The 17,906-nt window shown below is 43.8% G+C and overlaps 1 protein-coding gene across 1 annotated transcript in view; it reads left to right on the forward strand.

Moving 5' to 3' along the window:
• Positions 1-1,811: 1,811 nt before the first annotated feature.
• SLC2A13 (solute carrier family 2 member 13) overlaps positions 1,812-17,906 on the forward strand; it is a gene marked incomplete at both ends in the record, with an annotated part of 334,048 nt that continues 317,953 nt past the window's right edge. The window contains one exon of the mRNA XM_080706601.1: positions 1,812-2,352. Coding sequence (XP_080562727.1) covers positions 1,812-2,352 — 541 coding nt within the window. The remainder of the gene's footprint in view (positions 2,353-17,906) is intronic.

Here is a 17,906-nt window from a genome sequence, read left to right on the forward strand (position 1 = left end):
TCTCCCTGAGTTGTGAAGGGCCTCGCTAATTAGCTGAGGCTGTCCAAAAACTTCCATCCTCTGGTCTCCGCCTCCAGAATGCTGGGATTAGAAGCTGCGCTCAGCCAGGAAAAGGTTTCAACTGCATGGGGAAAAAAAAAAAAAAAAAAAAAATGGGCTCCGCGCTAAGATACTTTTTTGCTCAAAACAGAGTAATAAAAGAGCACTGAGTTGTAGGAATAGAATACCATGTTTCACCTGGTGCCCTCAACTGGAGGCATGAAGCACTTCTTTTTTTATTTTTATATTTTGCGGAACTGGGGATAAATCCCAGGTGCATTGTACCTCCGAGGTACACCCCCAGCCCTATATTTTAGTAAATCTATTTTAATTTTTATTTATTTATTTGCGGTACTAGGGATAGAACTCAGGGGCATTGTACCTCCCAGCTACACCCCCAGCCCTATTTTTTAGTCTTCTTACTTTTGAAACAGGGTCTCACTGAGTTGCGAAGGGCCTCGTTAAGTAGCTGAATTTGTCTGCGAACTAGGACTGTCAGGTCCCAGCCTCCTGGATGCTGGGATTACAAGCGTGTGCTACCATGCCAGGCAGCATGAAGCACTTCTGAGGAACCAGTCATTTTTCTCTCCTGCATTGGAACTGTATATAATAATATATATAATTCTTAAATCAAAGGGAATGAAACAAAACCCAAATCAACAAAACAGTTTGTCTCAAAGAACATTAAACTGCTTTGTTTCAAGCAAATGAGGCAGCGAAAATAGTTCCTCTAGCCAGGCTGGAGGCTCAGGCCTGCCATCTCAATAGTTCTAAGGCCAGTCAGGGCAATTTAGTTAGATCCTACTTCAAAATAAAAAATAAGAAGTCCTGGCGGTGTAGCTCAGAGAGCGAATGCCCCTGGGTTCAATTCCCATGATAAAGGGGGACTGGCTCCTCCCAATGGATGGCCACGGTGGAGATTTTTCAAGGGAGAGAGATCTTTTTCTTTGGTTAGCATGTTGGGGAAGGAAGGAGGAGGTTGCCTATCAAACCACAAAGTCGACTTTTAGGTTTTCTATCAGTGGGGATTACCTGGTTTTATAAAAAGGAGTGCACACATGTAAATGTTCTTTAACTACAGGACTCCAAAGGAGGAGGGTTGGGAGTCACGTGGGGAGATAAAAAAATGTATCATTGTTTTGAAATAAGTATGATGTGAAGGACTGGCAACAAGAGAGGAAACTAGTTACAGAAAGGGAGAATGCTGTCCTGAATTTCTCCGGAATAAATTCATTCAATGCCAGAGAAGTGGAGCACGCTGGGTAAGGTCTCAATACTGTAAAAGGATGGTGACTGGCTGTGCATCCCCAGCCCTGGCTGTTCTAGCATGTTAGGAGGCAAGAAGGGCTAGTTTAGGGGCTTTCCTTCTACCCTCCCAAGCTGTGCACACTCTGGGGGCGGCGTCTGCGTTCTGGAAGCCTGCTATCAAATTCCGCTGGGACTGTTGATAAGTCTCTTTAGGGTTAAGTCTATCTAGGTGTCAGCTCCCTAAAGCGAGGTGGGCGGGGCCCCGGCCGGAGGCGGCACCCGGCCACGCCCACGGGGCGGGCCTCCCGCCCCACGTGACCGGCCCCGCCCCCGCCCGCTCCGCAGCGCCAGCTCGGCAGGCCGGCGCGCCAGAGCCGGGGGCGAGGACGCGCGGGCTCCGACTCGGCCGCCCGGGAGCCGCGCGGCGGGCAGCAACTTTCTTCCCCGAGCGGCGGCGGCGGCGGCGGCGGCGAGAAGGAGGCGGCCGGCCGCAGCGCCGCACCGGGGGGCCCGGCCGCTGCCCCATGTCCCGCAAGGCGAGCGAGAATGTGGAGTACACGCTGCGCAGCCTGAGCAGCCTGATGGGCGAGCGGCGCAGGAAGCAGCCCGAGCCGGGCGCGGCGGGCGCGGGGGAGCGCAGCCTGCTGGCCGCCGAGTCCAGCGCCAGCCTCAGCCTGCAGGGCGCGGGCGGCGCCGACCTGGAGCGCGCGGCGCGCAGGCAGTTCCAGCAGGACGAGACGCCCGCCTTCGTCTACGCCGCGGCCGCCTTCTCGGCGCTCGGCGGCTTCCTGTTCGGCTACGACACCGGCGTGGTGTCGGGGGCCATGCTGCTGCTCAAGCGGCAGCTCAGCCTGGACGCGCTGTGGCAGGAGCTGCTGGTGTCCAGCACGGTGGGGGCGGCCGCCGTGTCGGCGCTGGCCGGCGGGGCCCTGAACGGCGCCTGCGGCCGCCGCGCCGCCATCCTCCTGGCCAGCGCGCTCTTCACCGCGGGCTCCGCCGTGCTGGCCGCCGCGGGCAGCAAGGAGACGCTGCTGGCCGGCCGGCTGGTGGTGGGGCTCGGCCTCGGTGAGTGCGCGCGGGGGCGGGGCGGGGGCGGGGCCGGGGCCGGGGCGGGGGTCGGGGCGGGGGCCGGGGCCGGGGCGGGGGTCGGGGCGGGGGCGGGGCCGGGGCCGGGGCCGGGTCCGGGGGCGCGGCGCGGGGCGGGCGCCTCCGCCCACGTGGGGGCCGCGGAGCCCCCGGTCGGCGCGTCCCTCCTGCTTGCGCTCTTTTTCTCTGCCCGGCCCCGTTGCTTTTGAGGATTCCTGACCCCAGCACTCAGCCAGTCGGAAAGTCAGAATGGGATAATTTTAGAGCTAAGTCATTCTGAACTCTCAAAGTAGACCCGCTACTTCCCTCATTTCTTCTCCCATCTTTAGATATTTTCTATCCTTTTACATTGACTTTTTCGCTCGTCCCAAATGAATTCCCTGGTTTTCTAACTTTTCTCCTTCGGGTCTGTAGTCACCAATTCTCTTTTTGTCTTGCCTTTCGTGCTTTTCAGTTGGGAACCAGATGATCTATTAAAGGTTATATTTACTTCTTGAATTCATTTCGGAGTTAACTCCTGTGGATACATGCCCAGCAAGATGGATGTTCGCAGTTGACTTTAAAGATGAAGGGATTAAGGTTCCCCTGGCATTGATTTTTGGCCCTGCTTGCTGAGCAGGGGAGGTTCAGTTGGCAGGCTCTTGGCAAGAGAAGCTATCTGACTGTGTTCAGTATTATTAGAAAGCACTCTTGAGGGTGAGTGGGGGATTAAATCTCACTAGTCATATTTCGAAGGCACACTGTTGGTGATTTTTAATGGTTTGCTTTAGTGTTTTGTCTCCTTTAGGGTGCTTTTGAAGTGTTTCTTACCTGTGCGTGGGGCCTGATGAAAGCTCCTTGCACGGGCTGCTGCTGTCGGTCCTTTTACCACTCTTTGATCTCAGTGGTCTTCAGTCTCTCTGTAGGCTCGAAGGGGAACCTACAGAGATTTATTTAGCTCTGCACATAGGAACCCTGAGACTTGAACCCAGCTCACTGCACTTTGTATACCCAAAGCCTGTCATTTTACCCACTTTCCTTTTGCTTGATTATTGAAGTGTTAATTAGCAAAGCGGGGTCAGGCTCTCAAAATGTGAATATGGTGCTCTCAAAATGTGAATATGGTGCATAAAGTCCAAAATGACCCCCATGTTCCCCAGCTGCAATTAATTCTCATTGTATGGAAACTACCAGTGCCTTTGGGATCCTTCAAGTTAACCTGCCTTACAGTCAGATGACCAGATTTTTTTTTTCCCCCTCCTTGGTGGCACTGAGAGCTGAATCCAGGGCCATTCTATCTCTGAAATACAGCCCCAGCCCATTTTATTTTTATTTTGAAACAGGGTCTCACTAGGTTGACGAAAGTCTCACTACTTGCTGAGGCTGGCCTCAAACCTGCAATCCTTCTGTCTCAACCTCTCAAGGACTGGGATTACAGGTGTGTGCCACCACACCAAGCTCAAAATTTTTCTCTTGGTTTTGTCTGCTTGGGACACCTGGTCCTTGTGCGTTTGCTTCCTGCAGACAGAACATTTTAGGTAGCAGGATTTGATCAGTAACCCCGAGTCTTATTTATTATGATTTTGAAATCAGATGATGCATTGCAATGGAGCTTCTGAGTATTGGATAAAAATAGTGTGCCAGGTGCCCTTCTGAGTGTTGTGTGCAGAATGGTGAGATGTTTCCAGTAAGCATGGCAGGAAGGGAATTCAAGCTAGGTAGAACTTGCCAGGCTCTTTAGGAGAAGCTCTGGGAGATGGCAGATGACTTCAGAGGGACAGGTTATCCTGGAAAGGGGAAGCCAGAAGCTCTTACCCCTGGGAAGGGTGTGTTGACACATAGAAGTTAAATGAATGTAGGACTTCAGAGCAAGGGGATGCGGACAGGAAGGAAAGCTTTCACTGGAGCTCGCAGATAGTAGGAAGCAGCGGGGAGCCGGGCAGTGCAGGCGTGTGAGGGCTGCAGAAGCCCTTCTCCACTGGACTCCTGGGCTGGGTGTGGTCCACATTCAGTCCTAGTACAGCTCATTGCACTTTTCTGGGAAAACACCCCCATCAGGATAGACGCCCTGATGCACAATTTGGTGAAAGCCTTTCCCATTAACAAAAGAAGGAGTGGTATAAGGTCTTAAGTAGTCTTTGAAATAGAGTATACTAAAAACATCAGAAAAAACCACTTCAAATTAAATCTGTTCTGATGAGCATATAAAATCCTTAAAACTTGTTGGGTGCAGTGGCACAGGTTTGCAGATTTGAGGCCAGTCTCAGCAATTTAGTGAGATCCTGTTTCAAAATTAAAAATATAATAGGGCTAGGGGTGTAGCTCAAAGATAGAATGCCCCAGGGTTCAATCCCCAGCACCCTCCCCCCCCAACAAGAAAACACTGCATTTTATTTTGGTACCATGTAGGTGCTGGATATTGAACCCAGGGGCATTTTACCTCTGAGCACCCACCCCCACTCCTTTATTTTTTTTTATTTTGAAACATGATCTTGCTAAGTTGTCAGGATCTCACTGAGTGGCTGAGGCTGGCCTCTAACCTGTGATCCAAGTACTGTTAACAGGAGCATTTTTGAAGGGGAGACTAAATCAGTGTTGGTTGCTTAATGCATTCACTATAATTTAATTTTATACAGTTCTTAAAAGTAGTTAAGTTTTACGTGTGGCCGGGGTTGCCTTTGTCCTTTGATACTTAGTGAAGGCTGAGGAGCAAAATGTGGCTGCTGGTGCCTTTTTCAGACAGGTTTGCTGTAAATGTAAAACCCATGAGAAAAAAATAAAATAAAATAAAACCCATGAGGACGAGGTTTTTGTTAATTTTATTCACTGTATTCCTAACAAATTGGGGACTCTTGTTGAATCATTGAATGACTAGTAAGTAGAAAAATACCCAAAAGTTCATTTCTGGTAGGGCACCACTTTAAGTTAGAATTGTTCTTTTCAAAGAACAAAAATAGTACATTATCAAAATATTTCAAAGGTCATCTAAAGGTTTTAGTTGTAGTGTTTAATGGAATCACTCATTAATCTCTTCAAAAAATGCTAATTAATGCTTCCATTACTGATTCTGTCTGATTGGGGTGGGCAGTAATTAGATAAAAATCCCACCCTGGGGGGTGTCTATTCTCTAACAGAGCAGAAAGATATGTAAACAGGCAATTAAAATGCATTAGAAATTCTTTAAAGTGCCAGAGGAGACAGAAGAGTGAGAGATGATTCTTTTTTGGGGAAAGATAGAGGACAAGGTTTGGAAGGTTTTATGGAAACCAGGGTATCTGAGCCAGGTCTGAGGGATAAGTAGGAGTGCAGCAGGTGCTGAACCAGGAGAACGCACATTACTGCTCCTTTATCATGTCTTCTGCACAATGGGATGCTTGGCTTCTTTTATTTATTTATTTATTTATTTATTTATTTATTTATTTTTTTATTTGGTGGTACTGGGGTTCCTGGAAACCCTTCTACCTTCGGGTTACAGTCCCAGACCTATTTTTTATTTTTTATTTTTTTATTTGGAAGCAGGGTCACTTAAGCCAGCTGAACCTGCAGGCTTCGAACCTGCGCGATCCTCGTCTCCCAAGCCCGGGTATTACAAGTGTGCGGCACCACGCCCTGCCTGCAGGGCTTCTTTTGCTGGGTATGGAAATAGTTTATAGCAGCCAAATAAGAAGATGTGAAGTCAGGATTTAAAAAAATTAGATCTTAGAGTCTTTTTCTTTTACTTTACCGGACACTTACGGTGGAATTAGCAGCAGGTATGAAGGGAACAGAAAAATTAACACAGTGTTTGAAGCAGAGTTGAGAAGACTGTGAATGGGTCATCATGAGACCAGGTGTTTTGGGGCCTTAGGCTACAGTAGGGTGTGTATAAAGGCCATGCTTATACAGGGAAGGCCATTAGAGGTTTTCATTTGGGAATGATGTAATTAGATCAAGCATGCCTTAAATCTGATTTTTTTTTCTTTTTCCATTCTGTCTTTAAGGTCTTTTGCCTTTTCCTCACACTTCCTTGCATTTTGGAATCTTGTAGTATTGGAAATCCTTTGCTGAGTCTGTTAGTTTAGGGTAGGTAAAGCGTAACATGTGGCCATGTAACATAGAAAGATTTTGTGGGCTCTTCAATAGAAACTTTTGAAAAAAGTGCCAAGCATTAGAGTGTAGCTGTTAATTTGTATTAAGTTATATAAAGACAGAAGCATCAGATGAGGGGTGTTGTCTTAGTTTTTGCCTAGGGTTTCAGTTTCCTTGACTAGTTGTAGTAGAATTTTTTATTGAGTGCCTGTTTTTTATTTTATTTTGTATTCTTTTAATAGTGGTGGTATTGGGGATGGAACCTAAGGGCATTCTACCTCCAAGCTATATCCCCAGACAGACCCATTTTATTCTTTTATTTAGAAACAGGGTTTCATTTAGTTGCAGATGGCCTCACTAAGTTGCTGAGGCTGGCCACAAACATGTGAAGCTCTTACTGCATCCTCCCAAGTACTGGGATTACAAGCATGGGCCACCATGCCCAGCTTAGTGCCTGTTTTGAATAGATTATGGTTTTAGCTTTTTCCCTTGGGTTCTGAGACAAGACTTTCTCCATTGTCCCTACCTATCATCATCACGTGAACTTTTAAATTTGAAGACTCAGTGTTGTTAGTCTGCATGTTCATAGGTACCATCTAAAGACTTGACCATATAATTTAAGAGGACAGACGATTAATTTACTCTGTTTTCCATGGAGATATTGGGGTTCAGTCTAGGTGAGGCTGGGGACCATGGATCTCAGGGCATGGTAGTGGGAGGAAGTAGAGAGGGACACACACAAGGCTTAGCTCTCATGTCATGGAGGCCAGAAACGAGAGAACGAGAGAGAGAGAGAGAGACAGACAGACAGACAGACAGACACACGGAAGGATATGGAGGAGGAGGAAAAATACATAATCCCCAAGCCACAGCCCCAGGGCCCCACACTCTCATCCAGGGCTATGCTATCAGCCCAGGCCCCACCCAGATAAATCCATTACAAGAGATCTATCCACTGCTGAGATTAAAACTCTTTTGACTTAACTGTATCAACCCTGATGATTATTGATAAATGAGCTCTTCAGGGAACATTCTTTAACTAAAACACACAGATTTCAAGTAGGACACAGCTTTTTGAACTTAGAAATTACTGTGCTCTAAAAGGATAATCCTTGTGAGTGTGTTCTTTGCACATGATCCACTTTGCACGTTTCTAGTTAGCAGGATTTCACCTATAGTGAGTGTTTTTTAGGTATGGTTGGTGATATCAGGATTGAAGGAATGTGGGCTTGTTCAGGTTTTCTTCGATTATTTCCTGTGACCTCAAGTCTCCTAGGAATAACATACACAGACATCGTCTAGAAAGAGAAAGGGCAGATTACAAGAACGTAGTACTGTTACCACTGTTGGCACTTATGATCAGGCAAAAGGTATACACATTATCTTTTTACTCTGTTACTTTTTTTAAAAGTGATGATTAGTGCCTAATTAGGGAATATTAAAGTCTCTAAATTCTGATATTCACCAATATTCAATCCTGTACTGAGAATTGAAATTAGTTAATACAGTTAATCTTAGGTTTCTGTCATTTTCTGTCAGCCTGTTTCATTCCCTCCGCTGGAACACAGTTTATAGCTGTCTATGAGCAGCTTGTGAATTGTATGCTTTACCCTATTGAGGAAGACTTTTCTTTTCAAATATTTCTTTCTAAAATAGTTCTTTCTTTCAAATAGTTCTTTCAAATATTTCTTTCAAATATTTCTTTCTAAAAGTGTTATAAACATAAAATATTGCTTGATGAAAGAATCACCCATTATTGAAATTAATATCAATAGAGAATTCCATTTAAACTAGGCATTATTAGTTCAAATTTTCAAATAATAAGCTAATATACATTTTTTTTTGAGGGAAAAGGAACAGATTTTTTTTTTCTACTGTTTCCCAACTTCTTTCAGTTTGGTTGTTCTCTAAAGCAGTATTTCCTTATTGGATTTATGTTCCCCACTGGTATGATAGGTGAAAATAAAGCTTTCTTTGACTTGTATTTCCTTGTTTGTACATATTAACGGCTTCGTTCCCTCCCTCCCCTTCCTGGCTGCTACAGAGGGGCAGTGTGGATTCCAAACTGGAATGTGTGCCCAGTGGTGTTGCAACACCCCCCTCGAGTGAGTTGGCAGTGAGACGACATGTCTGTTCACACGGGTGACATGACGCTGCTCGTGTGACTGCTCTAGGAAACATTGCTCTTTCTCATTCATCTACATTTCCTGCTCTGGTGTAGTAAACTCCAAGAACGCGAAGTTAACTGTTACCACACTAGTCTTTGGAGTGAATGCCTCCTCTGATGTAGACCGTGGCCAGCAGGTGGTGGGCTATCTTTGCCATTTTTACCCCAAAGGACATGAGTCTAAGTATCACTTGGTTCCTTTAGAGATCTTTTCTTCTTATAATGCTTTCTGGGGAATAAACTGAGCTATACTCCTAGCTATGTTTTTTTTATTATTATTTTATTATGATTTTGAAACAGTTGTGGAGGACCTAAGTTGCTGAGACTAGCCTCCAACTTGCCATCCTCCTGTCTCAGTCTCCCAATATGGGAATTATAGGTGTGAGCCACCTTTCCTGGTTCTGAAGCTTTTTTATATAATCTTTTTCATCAGTTTATTTGTTTTTTGCCACTACTGCTGCCTTGGTTCAGTATCTCCAGGGAATGATCAGAATATTTGTTTTATAATAAAAATGTAATTCTGTTTGAAAGCCGCCAGAGTTTCCAGTAGCTTTACTTTTTTCTTTTTTTTCTTTCTCCCTCCCTCCCTTTTTCTTTTCTTTCTTTCTTTCTTTCTTTCTTTCTTTCTTTCTTTCTTTCTTTCTTTCTTTCTTTCTTTCTTTCTTTCTTGTTGTACTGGGGGTGGAACCCAGGGGCTTTTCTACCTCCGGGCTATACTCCCAGACCTATTTTATATCTCACTAAGTTGCTGAGAACCTCACTAAGTAGCTGAGGCTGGCTTCAAACCTATGGGATCCTCCTGTTTCAGCCTCCCAAGCACTGGGATTACAAACCTGCACCACCATGCTGGGCTCCAGTAGCTTTTCTTTACCTTTCTTTTTTTTTTAGGACCATCAAAGTCAATACTTAGTAGCAACATTTCCAATAGCAGCAGTTGCTAATAGCAAACTGTCCATTTTTCCAGAGGAAAATCTGTACTCAAACCCTCAAATTTTTCCACACTTAAAATTGAATGTCAAAGCTGGGCATAGTAGCGCATGCCCAGCTTTGACATGGGAGGCTGAGTCAGGAGGATCACAGGTTCGAGGTCAGCCTCAGCAGTTTAGCCAGGCTCCCAGCAACATAGTGAGACTGTTTCAAAATAAAAAATAAACTGGGGCTGGAGTGTAGCTCTGAGGTAGAATGTTCCTGGTTCAGTCTCCAGTAACACACACACACACACACACACACACACACACACACACACACACACACAATGTTCTTTGATATAGGACGTGGGGAGAAGACATAACAAAGTTTGGCAGGTAATTTTGATAGGCATTCTTAAAAGTCTTTGCGGCACTGTTGGGAGTGGCGTGACCTCCTGGCTGAGCGGTGTCACCTGTGTTCTTCTTTATCTCATTTCAGCATCTTCCTGGCCTGGTCCAGGTAGACTGGAGGCAGAATGTGGACCGGAAAACAATTTAGCTGCCAAAACCCTGGAAACGATGATACTGGACATTAGTGCACTCATTTCACCTGTGCTAATTGCCATGGTCATCCTGGTTGGAAAATATAGTAATATAGTTTTTTTAATATTATTATTATTACTATTATTATTATTATTAATTTGGTGTTACTGGGGTTCCTGGAAGCCCTTCTATTTCCGGGCTACACTCCCAGACCTATTTTTTTTATACTTTTTTTTTTTTTTGCGGGTCTGGGGATGAAACCCATTGGCTTTTGACCTCCGAGCTATACCCCCTGCCCTATTTTTTATTTATTTTGAAACCGGATCTCACTGAGTTGCAGAAGGCATTACTAAGTAGCTGAGGCTGTCCACGAACTGCGATCCTCCAGGTCTCAGCCTCCCGAATGCTGGGATTACAAGCATGTGCCACCATGCCTGACTTTTTTTTTATACTTTTTATTTGGAAACAGGGTCTCTTAAACCAGTGCGCCTGGCTTCGAACCTGCGTGGTCCTCCTGTCTCCGCCTCCCAAGTGTGGGGATTACAAGCGTGCGCCACCACGCCTGGCTAATATAGTTATTTTGGATGAATATATTTAGACAGAAAGGGATGAAGGAACTTTCTCACAGTCACAGAAATACTGAATGTAGCCAGAGTTGGCATCCAAGAAATCTGGTTTCAGGGTCTGCCTGTGCTGAGCCACTCACTGATGATCCCCTCAAACCAGCACGGCTGCTTTTTGCCCTGATATGTCCGGTAAATATCAGTTTTGTTTGCTTTAGTGTAGACTTTTTAAAAAAAATTGTGATAACATCTAAATTTACCATCTTAACCATTCTCAAATATACAGTTCAGTGGTGGTGTTTATTAACATGATGCTACAACCGATCTCTAGAACATTTTCATCTTGCAAACCAAATCTCTGTTCAACACTAATTGTGGTCCTACCCTTCCCACCAGCCCTGGGTAACAGCCTTTTTCCTATTTTCTAAGATTTTGATAACTTTAGATACTTCAGATAAGTGAAATCACTCAGTATTTGTTTTTCTGTGACTGGCTTAATGTCCTTGAAGTTGATCCATGTTGTAGCATGTAACTGAATTTATTTTTTCAGGCTGCATAATATTTTTGAGGGAGAGAGAGATGATAGGAAGGAGAATGTTGCAGTGTTCGCTTTCTCAGCTCACCTTTCGAGGACATTTGGGTTACTTCCACTTGTTCACTTTTTTGGTGATGCTGCAGTGAACATGGGAGCACAAATGTTTCTGTGAGAAAATTGAATTCTTTTGGATGTATATGCAGGAGCTGGATTATTGGAACATATGGTAATTCTATTTTTATTTTTATTTTTTGAGGAACCTATATAATGTTTTTCACAATGACTACACTATTTTACATTCCTCTTTACAGTGCCCAAAGATTCCAGTTTGTTTACGTCCTTGCCAGTGCTTTTTATTTTCATATTGACAGTGGCCATATTAATGGAGATGAGGTGATACTGGGGTTCCTGGAAGTCCTTCTACCTCCGGGCTGCACTCCCAGACCTATTTTATACTTTTTTAAAATTTAGAAACAGGGTCTCTTAGGCCATCGTGGCTGGCTTTGAACCTGCGCATTCCTCCTGTCTCCGCCTCCCAAGCGCGGGGATAACAAGCGTGCGCCACCGCACCCGGCTGATTTATATTTCTATTAGGATCAGTAATGTTGTGTATCTTTTCATATGCTTTCAGGTTATTTGTATATATTTTCTTTGGCAAACTGTCTATCTCAATCCTTTTCCTATTTTTAATTGGTATATTATGTCATTTATTGTAGGGTCCCATATATTTTAGATATGAACTTTCTACTAGGTATAGGATTTAGAATTTTTTTTTTATTCCATAGGTTGCCTTTTTACTCTGTTGGCTTTTCCTTTGATGTGTAGAGTTTTTAAGTTTGATATTACTCTCCTTCGCCTACTTAAGATTTTTGTATCATACCAAGATAACCATACCAAGCTCATTATCTTGAAGCTTTTCCTGATATTTTCTTCTAGTAGTTTTGTAGTTTTAGGTTTGTAATCATTTTGTTTATGATTAAATTAAGGGTTCAGTGTCATTCATTTGCATGTAGATATTCAGTTTTCCCATCACCATTATTAGACTTTTTCTCTGAACATTATTTTAAAAACCCCAACTTTTGGTCAGACACAGTGGCTATGTCTTGTAGTCCCAGCTACCCTGGAGGATGAAGTGGAAAATCCCTGGAGTCCAGGAGTTGAAATCAGCCTGGGCTACATGGTGACATCCCAAACAAACAGAATCTGTTTGAATGTTAATGAGCTCTTCAAGAACACACCAAGGCAGCATCAAAGAGTTACCAGGAGGAAAGCAGTAATTGGTAGAAGTCATCCATTTCAAAGATCATCCATGCAAGAGCTGGTAAGCAGAATGTCTATAGTCAGGGAAGGTGTGTAACACACTGTCAGGGGAATCTCTTTTCTCTATTTTCTAGTGGGATGCATTCACATGCAACCCAGTGAATATGGGGCTCCAGGAGTTGGCCAATATTGGGGCCTGCCTGTGATGGGAAACCTCAAACAAACAAACAAACAAACAAAGCAAGCAAGTTTACCCTCATCCAGGCAAGGTGGCATACACCTTTAATCCCAGTAGTTGAGAGGCTGAAATAGGACAATCACGGATTCGAGGTCAGCCTCAGCAACTTAAGACCTCAGCAGCCTAGCAACCTAGGTTGAAACCTAACCCTGTTTCAAAATAAAAAAAATAAAACAGAGGAGCCGGGCCTGGTGGCATACACTTGTAATCCTAGCATTCGGGAGGCTGAGACTGGAGGATTGTGGTTTGCAGACAGCCTCAGCTACTTAGTGAGACCCTTCGCAACACAGTGAGACCCTGTCTCAAAAATAAAAGACTAAAAAATATAGTTGGGGGTGTATCTGAGAGGTACAATGCCCCGGGGCTCCATCTCCATTACTACACACACACACACACACACACACACAAATAAAATAGGCCAGGGGTGTATCTTAGAGATAGAATGTCCTGATTCAATCCCAAGTACCCCCTTGTTATGAGTACTGTCAGGGACAAAGTTGATTAACTTGCTTAACAGTAAGTATGATTAACAGTGTGCTATGGCATATTATAGCATAGTTGTAAATAAATAGTATGGAATAGAATGGTATAGGACAGTTGTAAACATTAAATTATAGACAAATATGGAATTGAATACTATAGGAGAGCTGTAACAATTATTATGTAAGTGACCAATTGAAGAAAGAAAATGACCCACTCAATCTGTTAACCAGTCAGAAGAAAGGTAAACAATCCAGCCATGACTACACAGAAAACCCCTATTTAAAGAAGGACCAGGTCAGCTAATGCAAGCTAGGCAGCAAGTGATTGCCATGGTGCTATGGCTGCCTTCGCTCCATTGAGCCCAAGTCTTCTAAAGGGGTACACCTGAAATGCCCATTGATCGCCTAGCACCAAGGCTCCTGCCCCTGCTCTCAGAAGGAGCTCCAGAGGCCCTTGAACACTCAGTAAGGACGAGTAGACCACCTTCAACAGCTGGAACCCTCACAGAATGGACTTTCAGCTGATTGTGAACTCAAAATTTGTGTGCAGTTAATGGAATATGCTGTGTGTGTGTGTGTGTGTGTGTGTGTGTGTGTGTGTGGTACTGGGGTTCCTGGAAGCCCTTCTACCTCTGGGCTACACTCCCAGACCTATTTTTACATTTTTATTTGGAAACAGGGTCTCCTAAGCCAGCGCGTGCGGCTGGCTTCGAACCTGCGCGATCCTCCTGTCTCTGCCTCCCAAGTGCAGGGATTACAAGCGTGTGCCACCACGCCCGGCAATGGAATATGCTTTAATATGCTTTGACTCCCTGTTTGACCAAAGTCCACCAGGGATAGACTCGAACAAAGTGTGGTGATTACCCCCTTTTGCCTTTTTAAAAAATTTTTATTTTTGTGGTATTGGGGATGGAACCCAGATGTATATTCTACCTCTGAGCTGTATCCCCAGCCCTATTTTATTTTTTATTTTGAAACAGGGTCTCACTGAGTTGCAGAGAGTCTCACTAATTATCTGAGGCTGGCAGCAAACCCGCGACCCTCCCGTCTCAGCTTTCCAAGTACTGGCATTACAAGTGTGTACCACCACACCCGGTTTCCCCTTTCACTTTAGGATCAATAAAGCTGACACTGTGGAAAGACACAAGTTGTGTTTGTACCTTTTCTTACAATGTGGGCCCTTGCAACACCCTCCACCCCCTAAATCAAAATTTTCTTCCTTTTTTGTCCTCTAAGATCATAGTGCGCTCTCTGTATGGAGTCTTATCTTTCATAATATTCTCTGTATCCCCTGCTCCTAAGCTGTTTGCTGAGTAATGACTTTGTTGAGTGCTGGAGAGACCAGGACAAAAATAGTCTCTGTTTTTAAAAGATCCAGGTGTGGCAGGGAAAGGCAACTGGAGAGTCCAGCAATGTGTGGTTAATCTAGGATAGGATAGTGTCTGTAGGTGTTTAATCATGTTTCCATCACAAAGTCGTGTCACAAAGGTCTCAGAGGTCTCTGGAGAATGTGAGCAATTTCTTCCTACCTCATGCATGGCCTTTGACTATTTAATTCCTTGTGAATATGTGGCTTTGTACTGTGTGTGTGTGTGTGTGTGTGTGTGTGTGTGTGTGTGTGTATGTGTGTTTGTGCCTGGCACATCCCCCTGGTAGACCAGATATTCATGGGGGTTAGGTAATTAGGTATTCATAGTATTCACATATTCTCATTGTACTTTGTACTGTACCTTTTACATGTTAAGCTCTTAAATATATTGCACACTAGAGAGGGTGTAAAAGTAATACCCCACAGAATACTGCCCTAGTTGAGTTAGGAAACCTCACACAGCTACTTAATTGTTGCTTTGTTTAGACAGCGTTGTAATGTGGACATCGAGCCTGATACCTCTGGATCTCCTCTGCCTGGCTCACTATCACAGCCACTTATACGCTGAGAGATAGCACCAGGCTGCTTCAATCTTTTTTTTCGTGTGTGTGTGTTGGGGGGGGTACTGGAGATTGAACCCAAGGATGTTCTGCCTCTGATCTACCCTCTCAGCCCTATTTTATTTTTTATTTTTTTAAACATGATCTCTGTAGTTTGCTGAGAGCCTTTCTAAATTGCAGAAGCTTGCCTTGAACCTGCTATCCTCCTGTCTCAGCCTCCCAAGTACTGAGATTACAGGTGTGTGCCTCAGAGTCCTCACCTGGTACCTTTTTATAATAAGGAAAATGAAGTTATTGTTAACGTTTGATGTTTGTCCTAATTAGCAATGGGTTTTCTCGTTTTCCAGAATATAAATTGAACACACTTGGAAAGCAGAATGAATCATGAGAAAGTGGGGTAGCCCAGTCTTTCATGTGTTTCATTTACATTATGTAAGATTTACTTCCAGCCAGGCAGATAGAGTCTGTAAGAAAGTTATAGGCGTAGGTGGTTTATAAAGGAAGAGTAGGCTTCAGTGAGGGAAGTAAGGATTGATACATTCCAGCACTGAGGAGAGCAAGCAGTTTTTCTTAGCCAGGTAGAGGACTGAAAGAGAAAGGAGGAGAAATGCAAGCCTACTTTTGTTTTTGTGGTGCTGGGGATTGAACTCAGGGATGTTCTACCTCTGAGTTGCACCCAAGCCGTATTTTATTTTTCAGTTTGAAACAGTCTAGCTAAGTTGCTGAGATTGGCCTTGAACCTGCATTCATTCCTCCAGTCATGGCCTCCCAAGGTATGGTATTACAGACATCCACTACCAGTCCCGGCTAACCTATTTGTTTTCAAATGACCAATTGGGGTTGTGATATTAAACCTGTAATTATTTTATATGCCCATTTTTAAGCAAAATAGTTCAGTTACTAGTTGTAAAGATATATCTGGCTTTTAAGAGGTAAAAAGTAACTACTAGTTTTAATAAGAAATGTAGAAGTAGTAGCTTTGAAATATACATAATAGTTTTTTTTCTTTTTTCATATGTTTTTATTGGTGCATTGTATTTATACATCATAATGGCGTAGAAAGACTTGTGTAGACTTAAATGCACACATCACCCAGTCAGTCCCCACGCAGTCTCCATCACTCCCTCCCACCAATGCTTGGTTTAGTGGCTGACTTCGATATGAATAAGTACATCATGTGCTAAAGAGTTTCCTTCTTCCCCTCTCCCATCCCCACAGTTAGGATGCCTTATTTGCTCCTCTATAATCTCCTTTTTTACCTGGAGCTTCTCCTATGACCCCTTTCACCCTAGCTTTCACATATTAGGGAAAGCATCCAATTCCTTACTTTTTGCTACTGACTAATCTCGCTTAGCATAATGCCTGTAGAGATTCTTCTCTGGGACTTGGGAGGGAGAGACCTGAGAGGGGAAACTGAACAGCTACCTGATAGGCAGCTGCCCTGAACACCGGACAGTTGTCTGATGAGCAACTGTCCTGAAATGAAAGCAACAGCTACCTGATGAGCAGCCGTACTGAAATGTAATTGCCTGATGAGCAACTACCCTGAAATGAACGCACGGACAATTGCCCGATGAGCAATTGACAAAAGTTTATTTTCCAAAACCAAGATTTGTACCCTTCTCCAGTGAAATTCTCAGTAGAAAAGTGTAAACACCAAAGAAAAATAGTGAGGCATTAAGTGAAAGACATGTAAATCACCAATCATAAACAAGACAAAAGGAAGACCTGTGACATCACAGGTCTTGTGATTAAGATCAGCCCCAGATCTTGTGATTAAGATCAGCCCCCTAACCTTGCAGGTGAGTCCTGGGGGCCAAATTCTGGAAAGACAATGGTCACGCCCAGAGTTTTGGAGAATTCGATCTTTCATAGAATCTCCTTTAACTCTTTCGGGAACCTTCCGTTCCTCAGGCTTCTTCCATGTCCTCCATCACATGTCCTCAAGATCCATCCATTTCCCTGAAAACACTGCAATTGTATTTTTTTTATGGCTGAGTAAAATTCCGTTGTGTACATATCCCACAGTTTTGTAATCCATTCATCTGTTAATGGACATCTTGGCTGGTTCCATAGTTTGGCTATGGTGAATTGTGCAGCTATGAACATAGATACACATGCATTAGTTTGGTAGTTTGGTTTTCTTTCTTTTGGGTAGATACCCAGAAGTGGTATTGCTGGATCAAATGGTAGATTTGTTCCCATTCTTCTGAGGATTATCCATACTGTTTTCCAAAGTGGTTGCACTAATTTGCAATCCCACCAACAATGTCTTAGAGTTCCCACTTCTCCACATCCTCACCAGCATCTGTTGTTGTTTGTGTTTTGAATGATTGCTATTCTAGTTGGAGATAGGTGAAATCTCAGGGTAGTTTTGATTTGCACCTCTCTGATTGCCAATGATATTGAGCATTTTTTCATGCACTTCTTAGCCATTTGAATTTCTTCTTTCGTGAAGTGTCTATTTAGTTCTCTTTCCCATTTTCTGATTAGATGATTTGTTTTTTTAGTGTTGAGTTTCTTGAGTTTTCTGTATATTCTAGATATTAGTCCTCTTTTGGAGGAGTAGGTGGCAAAAATCTCCCATTCTGTTGGCTCTTGATTGAGGTTCTTGACAGTTTCCTTTGTTGAACAGAAGCTCTTCAGTTTCATGCAATCCCATGTATTGATTTGCCTTTTATTTTGTTGTGCTTTTGGGGTCTTGTTGAGAAAGTTTTTATTTGTGCCTGTGTGTTGCAGTGTTGGACCTATGACCTCTTCAAGGAGCTTCAAGGTCTCTGGTCTAATTTATAAGTCTTTGATCCATCTTAAATCGACTCTTGTGCAGGATCAGAAAGTGGGATTTATTTCTAATTTTCTGC

This window comes from Muscardinus avellanarius, assembly GCF_963383645.1.
Source record: "Muscardinus avellanarius genome assembly, chromosome: 11".
Taxonomy (NCBI): domain Eukaryota; kingdom Metazoa; phylum Chordata; class Mammalia; order Rodentia; family Gliridae; genus Muscardinus; species Muscardinus avellanarius.